The sequence below is a fragment of the Chaetodon trifascialis genome, chromosome 14 (assembly GCF_039877785.1).
Source record: "Chaetodon trifascialis isolate fChaTrf1 chromosome 14, fChaTrf1.hap1, whole genome shotgun sequence".
Taxonomy (NCBI): Eukaryota; Metazoa; Chordata; class Actinopteri; order Chaetodontiformes; family Chaetodontidae; genus Chaetodon; species Chaetodon trifascialis.
The window spans coordinates 3970298-3979595 of NC_092069.1; the positions used below are offsets into that span (position 1 = coordinate 3970298).

General features: G+C 41.5%; 1 protein-coding gene across 1 annotated transcript in view; it reads left to right on the forward strand.

The window, feature by feature from the left end:
* setd3 (SET domain containing 3, actin histidine methyltransferase) overlaps positions 1-8402 on the forward strand; it is a 38647-nt gene extending 30245 nt beyond the window's left edge. Inside the window, exons 10-13 of the mRNA XM_070979283.1 lie at positions 128-294; positions 2496-2581; positions 4886-5046; positions 5428-8402. Of these exons, the coding sequence (XP_070835384.1) occupies positions 128-294; positions 2496-2581; positions 4886-5046; positions 5428-5919 (906 nt within the window). The 3' untranslated portion in view covers positions 5920-8402. The remainder of the gene's footprint in view (positions 1-127; positions 295-2495; positions 2582-4885; positions 5047-5427) is intronic.
* Positions 8403-9298: the final 896 nt, after the last annotated feature.

The window sequence follows — 9298 nt, forward strand, 5'->3', positions numbered from 1 at the left end:
CTGCTGCAACAGTTCGGCACTTGATAAATGCTGTGTATTATTTGGATGTTCCTTAAAGATGCTGCTAACTTCATGCCATCAAGACAGTGATGGTGGTGTTGACGCAGATGATTCGTTCTTCCTGCAGATCTACATCTTCTATGGCACAAGATCCAATGCCGAGTTTGTTATCCACAACGGCTTCTTCTTCCAAGACAACGCCCACGACCGAGTGAAGATCAAGCTGGGCATCAGTAAGAGCGAACGCCTCTACGCCATGAAGGCCGAAGTGCTGGCACGAGCCGGCATCCCAGCGTATGTCCAACTCTCCTCACTGTTCAGACGCCTTTCATTTCCCAGTCAAAGGACAGACATTTCCTCTCTCTCCTCTCTACTTCTCGACGCAGGGTCTGCTCTCACAAGTAACTGAATGTGCAAACTAGGCTTGAAGCATTTTGCATCTCACTCTGATGCTTTTAATATGGGTCAAGGAGAGCTTCAGGCTCACGACTAACTCCATGCACCTTTCATATAGCCGCAGTGCACTTTTGTCTTCCCACAGTAGATATTTCAACCAATTAAGCCCCCTTTGGCGTAGCTGAAACACATAATATAAATATTGCAGCAGGTTTCTTTTCTTTTTTTCGTCTCCCACCCCACCAAGTATCAATTTACCATCCGCCCCAACACTTTCATCACCAAGAAGCTTAATCATTTTATCATTAGCCCCTTAATTTTATGCAGCATTCTCTGCTCGGCATTTTTAATCAGACGCCTTTTAATCTCTTATTGATGAGAGTCTAAATCTCAACAGTGGAAATTAAATGAAACAATCCCCGTTGTTGCCGCAGTGCTCTATTAAACTGACAGATATGCTCGTAGATCATTTTCAAAGGAAACAGCATCAGATTCAGTGTCAGGCCTTGCTGAGATGTTGAGCGGCAGCTATCACCAGGCCCCTTTTACAACGTGGAAATCACTCCTTTTCCTTCAATTTTATTCCTTTAACGGTCTGATAAGTGGAATTAAGTGACTATTCATTTACAAGTTTATAATTAGCTTGTCTTCCTCCTCCAAAACCTTTAAACACAGAGCATTAGACTGGAGGTTTTCTACAAAGAGTTAACTTCTCTGAGCTGGATGCTCTGTTGCTGGAGCAGTGGACAGAAGGATAATTTAATAGGAGGAGTGGGGAGATGGCTGTAATGTGTTTGTGCGCTGTAATAATGTCGACCCTGTGCTACAGAGCGCCACATCGATCACTTTGCTGAAATAGGAAGGAAATATTGCCCTCTCCCAAATTACCTCAGTGTGTAATGTTATGATGCGGAATGGTTTCTGCTGAGTCCTGGATCACACTTGTTTCATATATTTTCTGTCACAGTGATGACTTTCACTGACCCGAGAAATACTCCAGATCGAATGTGATGTTCAGAGAGGTGCAGAGAGACGGGCTAGAATCCGATGACGTGCAGGCAGAGTTGGTGTCCTGAGTCGTGCGTTTTAGATTTGTCATTTGTTGTTTCTTCTTTCTCTGCCCAGTTTTACAGCACAACTGGTCAGATCAGTTTTTCCTTACTTGTCTTAGTTGGACAGAACAAAGCAGAGCCATACAATCTAACCTGATCTATGTTTAACCTTTTCTGTAGGTATGTACATATGCTCTTTGACTCACATTATCCTTCACAGACAAACCAATAGAGCACAGATTAAAAAAAAAAAGGTTTACACTCAACAAAACAAAAAAAAATAGATAATTGTTTATTATTATTATTAGAAAAGAAGCTTTATGCACATTGAATAAACATAGACTTTAAAATGTGTATTTTAGGTTATATGATTTGTAATGTTCAGTGTATCATTTAGTCGAGGCTGACCTGTCATCATCAGTGCATCAGTGTATTATCAGTTTTTGCTGCCATTTCTGTGTATATTTGACTGTCAAATATGATAGAATTTTGCATTTTTATGCACTTATTATAATTGTTATATTTGAATTTGAATGAAGCTTACTATTCAAAATGCATTGTTCATTTATTGTTGCTAATGCCAAAATTAGCAATAAAATGTAAAGCTTAACTGTAAACATCTCTGCTTCATGTTAGTGATATGTACATCACAAACATTTGGCAGCTGGCCCACTCTGTTCAAAGTGGAAGAGTACACCTATCAACACCTCTAATGCTGTCCAATGATGTCAAGGGCTGCACTCAGCATGTGGCACATTTTTAAACTTTGGACAGAGCCACTGTGTCATGTCTTCAAGCTAAGCTAGTTAGCTGCTGCGAGTCATCTGTGTGCCTGCCTGAAGATGTGTGCTGTCAGTTCAAAATGTTTATTTAACAAGCTTATTTATGTGGGAGAACGAATAGTCCCATAACACTGTAAGTGTGCATGAGTAGTTTCTCATAACACTATTTGACATTTTTAGATGAAAACTGTTCACATGCTCAGGTATTTTATCATGTGTTTATTCACTAATTACTAATAAGTCCGCCTGCGTGTTGTGTTTTCAGGTCCTGCGTCTTTGCTCTGCACTGTAATGAGCCCCCAATTTCAGCCCAGCTCCTCGCCTTCCTCAGAGTTTTCTGCATGACGGAGGGTAAGATACTGACGGATACACTAACATATACACACACGCACACGATATGAAATTCCAGCAGCAGCACATTCCCTGTGGAAACTCGAAAGCCACAAACATGCTAGCACACTCTACAACAAAACACGCCACAGTTTGAGACCAACGTCAGGCAACCGCTTCCTCCGCACCTCAGCGGAGGGCAGTGGGATGAGGAGTAGGCTGAGGTAGAGGCGTAAGAGAGCAAAGCTTGTCCTTTCCTGAGCTGGCTAATTGATTAAGGCAGGCCACCAGATGTGTGGAAGGAGCAATCCACGAGGGGGTTTGCAATATTCATCGGCATGTATGCAGAATGGCACCGGTGTCATAAATCCCCAACCACACAAGGCCACATCCTCCTCTGTCACAGGACACATCTTCAGGAACCCGCTTGATATATTATTCACATTTTTTGCTGCATGTTAATTTTTAAAACAGTCTTTGGATGTGTGTGTGGGGGGGGGGTGTATCATCTTTTGCACGCCTGTGTGGCCATGTATTCCTCACGCTGTGGGGATATAAATCTGTTTACACAGTCACATTGTGGGGACTCACCTTCCTTAGAGGGACAAAATGCAGGTCCCCATAATGTAAATCATTAACTTTTAGGGTGAAGACGGGGGTTAAGGTCAAGGTTAGGGTAAGGTAAGTAGTGATTATGGTTATGGTTAGGATAAGTCTCCAGGAAATGAATGGAAGTCTATGTAATGTCCCCAGAAAGGATAGAAACACAACTCTGTGTGTGTGCATGCGCACGTGTGTACGTGTGTGTGCTGACATTTCTTAACAGATGTGACATGATGGAATAGTGTGCGCACACATCCAATGCAGTCTGTCTTCTTCCTCTTCCCATGTAACCAAACCTTGGTTATGTCCTCAGATCAAAGGCAGCAGCATGAAGGACAGACTGTCTATGACTTTTTAACACATTATGACACAAATTTAAGTGTTGATCTTTACCCAAATTATGTTCTGGATATAACCAGACAGCGTTGTAAGTTCAGAACTGGCTGATTTTGCAACAGCTTTGACACAACAGCACAATAGTCCCACACTTTTTTATGCTTTCTTCATTGTCCAATGAGAAGATTATTAGTTTCATCTCTGTGCATTTATCACATCTAGTATCAGATCTGGTTTGTTAATCCAAGTCCTTTTGAATCCCTTAACAAATCTATATACGTTTTGCTTTTAATGGTAGCTTCTTTATGGTTTCCAACCATAAAAACTTTACATTTGCAATAACAGCGGAATGAAATACTGAATAACTCTTTCTGACACATTGAAATTACAGGTGTGTTAGCCTGTTTTTTATAAGATACTTGATCAGATAGCCTACTGCAGGTCCTCATTCAGAACTACTCTGCTGTCGAGCTTAATTCTGTGGCTTAATTCTGAAGTAATGTACTATCAGAACTAAGATGTTAGAAAAATAATCTCCAGAAACTGCACTCTGCTGTGCATTCAGAGGTGTTTCTGGTCGAGCAGCATGTTCATGGATCTGACACCCCACATCTCTGTTCTCCATATGCATGTTCACCAAAAATTTGCTCTGCATTCCTTAAGAGTTGTTAGCATGCATATGATTTGGATGTTGATATTAAAGATAGGAATATAATATTAAATATGTCGACCTCAAGTAACCACATTTCTGAAAATAGAAACAGTGACCCAATCCTACTCGGAGATTCTCGGGTCCAGGTATGGTCCCAGTTCTGTTGGGGTGGGTCACAGATCTAACATGTTCAGTACCCAGGTGGAATCAAGCAAACTTTATGTCAGCTTTGACTGCTTGGTGTGTCAGGATGTAGGCCAGGCGAAGCGCAGTGCATCATTGATTCCTAGGATTTGCTCGTCTTTTCAACCGTACAGTAGCTATCATCCACGAGTAACATTGTTGCTGCCAGTGTCTCCTGAATCTCTGTATCTATTGGGGTTGACAGCATTTTGGAACAGGTCTAATTGTTTCTGATCTGGTTCTGACTGTTATCAGGATGGTTTCAGGTGCTTGTGTGTTTTGTTTAAAATGTGTATGCATGTTGGTTTTGGGTATGTTTTCCATAGGATCAGGCTCAAAACTTTGGACCCATGAAGACCTCTACCCAACAAAATAATGTTTTGTCTGTTTTGTTAATGGAAGGCAAAATGAGCTGCCTTCCTGTAGGTTCATGTCTTACGAACCCATTACCTTTCCTAGTCAACTTCCATTCACTACTTTTGACTAATGGTCCTCATGCAGTTTGCCTTTGGTTTCTTTTGATGACATGCTAACATTTAATTGGATTTCAGAGGAACTGAAGGACTATCTGCTCGGAGATCGTGCCATCAATAAGATCTTCACCCTGGGCAACAGCGAGTTCCCTGTCAGCTGGGAGAACGAGATCAAGTTGTGGACTTTCCTTGAGACCCGAGCTGCTCTGCTGCTTAAGACCTACAAGACCACATCAGAGGTCAGTCAGCTGAAATTGAAAGCTGTCATTTTGGGTGTGTGATTGCACGGGGTGTTAAGGGTTCACTATAGTTCAAACAAACTAGTTTTACAAAGGTTTCTCCAAAGGTGTTTATACCTTTGTTGAATGGCCACAGTTTAAGGCATTGTTGTTGGATTGTCAGTTCTGGAAAATTACAAAAATTGCCGGATGCATCACCTTCCTCAGTTCCAAAGTCAGAAAAGTGTAGGCAGAAACATTTCCACAAGCTTACAAGCATTAAGGAATTGAATGTATAAGTTGAATTTGTTATTTTCTACCTTCTTATGACCTTTTGTTATCCTTCCTTCCCTCTTCCTCCCCTTTTCTTTGTTTCTTAACTCCTGACCTGGTATCTTGTAGGAGGACCGCTCCCTACTTGAGAAACCTGATTTATCTCTCCATTCTCGCGTGGTGATCCAGCTTCGCCTGGCTGAGAAGCAGATCCTGGAGAAGGCGTCGGCCAGTGGACGGGCCAAACGTCTGCACTTCCAGAAGAAACTGGAGGAGGGGACTCCATTGCCTCGCTACGAGGAAAGCGATATTGCTTTGCTGGAGAATACGGACGCAGATGCAAAGCTTCCTATTATCCTGCGCAAGCTGGAGGAGGTGGAAGAAGGCCAGGAGCTCCAGGTGGAGGAGCACAGTCACCTCCTGAATGGGGAGAAGGCTATGTATGGGATGGAGATGGAGGCTAATGGACAGTCAGTGCAGGAGGAGACTCAGGAGAAGGTCAGGAAAGATGTTAATTCAGCTTTGGACTCAATAGGAAGTTCAACCCAGAAGGGCCAAAGGGAAATGGCAAATCTAAGTTCCAGTCGAACTGAGGATAATCCCAAAGAGAACAGTGAATAAGTATAATCCACTTACTGCCACAGATCATGCTCATCATGCTATTTATTTATTTTTGTGTCTCTTAAATGACTCAGAAATATAGAAGCTGAAAATTTGAATTCTAAGTTGCAGAACTTTTCTGACTGTACATTCATCCACTGTGGCTTTACTTAGTTGTCCGCTGCTTAACTTGTTTAAAAATGCTGCCAGTGTGTCCCTCAGCCTTCTGTGCAGAACAGGATTTGATTAAATTTAGGTTTTCTTTTAAGTTTGAAACATAGATTTACATTTTGAAAGATTTCGCAACCTACAGCATAGGAAAGCAGCAAGAGGGGCCACCACGAGCTGGCTCCAGCTGACTGTTAGGTGAGGATACAAAAGACAGAGCGGAGTTAGGTGAACGTTTATATCCACAAGGCCAAAATCTCTCTAATCTTGTGAATTGGTTGGTTTATTACTGCAGTTTGTCTCCATATATGTCCACTATGTTTTGAGTTGACAATCATATTCTCTAGTGCATTTTGTGGTGTGCTGCAACCATCACTGCCCTCAATTCCCCTTTTTCTCTGGCCAAAATCATTTCATGCAAAACAACTGAAGGAAACAGGAAACGCTTGTTTACGTTGATGGTAACTGCTGTGGTTCAGTATGACAAGCCAAAGTGGGACATTGTTTTGCATTTTTATTTTACCATCAAATCGTACATTTCTGTCATTACACAGCTGCAGCCCTCATGAAGACACAAAGAAGTTTGTTTTGATTTGTTTTTAAAAGTATCTTTATGAATGTACTCGGTTTACGTTGCAGTGATTATCTGCTGATGTCACCAAAAGTGAGTGATGAGTGACACAGTGATCACTGTTATCGCCCCTGAGAAAGCCATACACAACACTGAGGACTTAGTGAGACACAAGACGACGACGGCTCATGTGAGTTCTTCTGGTGGAAGCTTTTTGTTCGACTGCCTTAAAATGGGGCAATTTGTGACTTTTGTATGAAAAACATGGAAGCTGTTTGTATTGACTGTATGGGTGGCCCGAATAACTCTGACTCTGTGCACTGATACAAAGAGATAATGCTGACTGAATCCCTGACGGTCAGTGCAGCATGGAGGGAAGAATGTGCAAGTCTGTCCATAATTCTTATCAATGACAGCGTTTTACCTTATTGTAGAAAATGTGGCCGATCCATTATTGCACGTCATTATCTCAGCCATTCTCCACAGTAAAGGGTGAGGTGATGAGGTGAGGCCTTGCTTCAGCTCTTCTATAGTAATGCAGGAGTACAGTTTTGCTTGTAGTGCTACTGTTTGTGCCTCACTTTTACAGTACATAAACAATATGTGATCGATACAGTTTGACAATATAATCTCACGTCAGGGTCCGCTTACTGCTCCACCCCCGAGCTTTCAACCACATTACATGGATCATCAGAACATGTAGCTGTTTAGCTGATTCGTACAGTTCTAGTCTCATATGGGGGAGAAGTCTTAACGCCTTTGGCATTGGATGTCCTTGGTCTTTCTCCACACATCCACTGACTCTTTGACCCCTTCCCAGTCCTCTCCCCAGCCAGTGTCAAAATCAGTGGACCACCAGAGAAAGATCAAGGAGGACATTCACCATCTTTGATCATAGACAGAGGTTACCATCTCCACCCAAATACCCATTTGAAACTGACAGTGTGGAGGTGCTGAAAGAAGCTGTTGTCCAGTATTTTTAAAATTGGTTGAACAGAGTGGACCATGCAGCATTCAGTGGATGCTCTCATTGTCATTATATTGTTTGAAGAACGTGGTGCACAGATTTGACATTTCTTTAAAGCTAATCTACTATCTCACCTGCTAAATTTGACCTCACCTGTACTGTATCATTCTCAACTTTCTCCAGGTAAATCACCGAAAATGACTGAACTGACAACGTTTCACTGACCATCCTGTTTGTTTGAGCCTTGAGCTGCTGACAGTCATTTCTAAAGTTCTGCCTCTCCAAATTCCACACTCATGTATTGGGGGAGAAAAGGGACAGTTATATTCCTCTCAGAAACGAGCTGTGATGACACTGACTCTGCATACACGTGCTTTCACATGTCTTCTGTCAGAATACAGTGTACGGCTGCAGAAATGGCTTTGCTACGTGGTCATTTTCTGTTCTTTATAGACTGAGTAGGAATGAATAAGCCAGACAGATTTAACAAACTCCATTTAAATGTATCTTGAATTGAAGCAAATTTATCACCTTTAAAGCTGTTCAAAAAAAAAATTGTGGAATTATTCTCTCTATAATGCTGTGAGTTGTCATGTAAGCCTAAAATTTGTTGCTAATTATTAATAACACTTAACAAAAATGATACAGTAATTTAATGTTAAATCCTTGTTTGTTTATTAGATGATTATGTTATACATCTTTTGACACAATATGGCAATCCATTCTGTGATCAGTTAAAATGTCTCTGTACAATATTACAGTTATAGACACACCTGAAGGGAAAGTTCAGCATTTTGAGGAAAATACAATGATTAGCTTCATAGAGCTGGAAGAGGAATTGATTAATAGTAATCTAATTTCTGTGCATTAAGGACAGAGCTGGAATCAGCAGGAGTTTAGTTTATTTGAGCATGAAGAAGGAAAGAAGCGGAAAGCAGAGGTGGATGGGAACTTTGGTTTGCAGGGAGTTATGAGCTGAAACTAACCAAGCCAGACTAATCAGCTCTCTTCATTCTATACTTCATGCACAGACATGACGGTGGCACCAATCTTCTCATCAAATTGTCAATAACAAAATAAATAGGCGTATTTCCGAAATGTTAAAGTTACAGCATGATCCATTGGCAGTCCTCAAAAAAATGATGAGGACTAATTGACAACCTGAGAACCGCCCCTGCCCCCCCCCCCCCCAAAAAAATCCATGTTTGTTCTCAGTTATGAGTGCTAGCTCAGATATATGATCAGCACCACGGCTTTGCTCAGATTTTTGATTTTTCCTCTGAGCAAACGTCCTTTAGCTCCTTTCCCACACATAAATGTGACTGTCAGTGAATCTTGGCTTTGGCTTGTGCTTCAGAATCGAAGTAAAATGTGAGTTGGGCTCCCTCTGAGTTAACCAGTGAAGTTAGGAAAAGGCAGTGAATTGTCACAGCCGCAGTGACCACGTTGACATGCACAAGACATTTCAGCTTCTGTCCTTATTCTGATCTCTACTGTTTCTGTTTCCGTGCTGTGCATGCTGCGGCTAACCTAAAGACATCCTTGAAAAGGTTGCCGTTACGATATTTGCACATAACCAAAAATATGTGATATCCAAGTCTTTCATAATCTAGAACAATAAGAAATTTGGGCTTTTTTTCCAAATGGAAAATTACTGTTTACATGGCCCCTGTCAAATTCAGAATATTTTCACT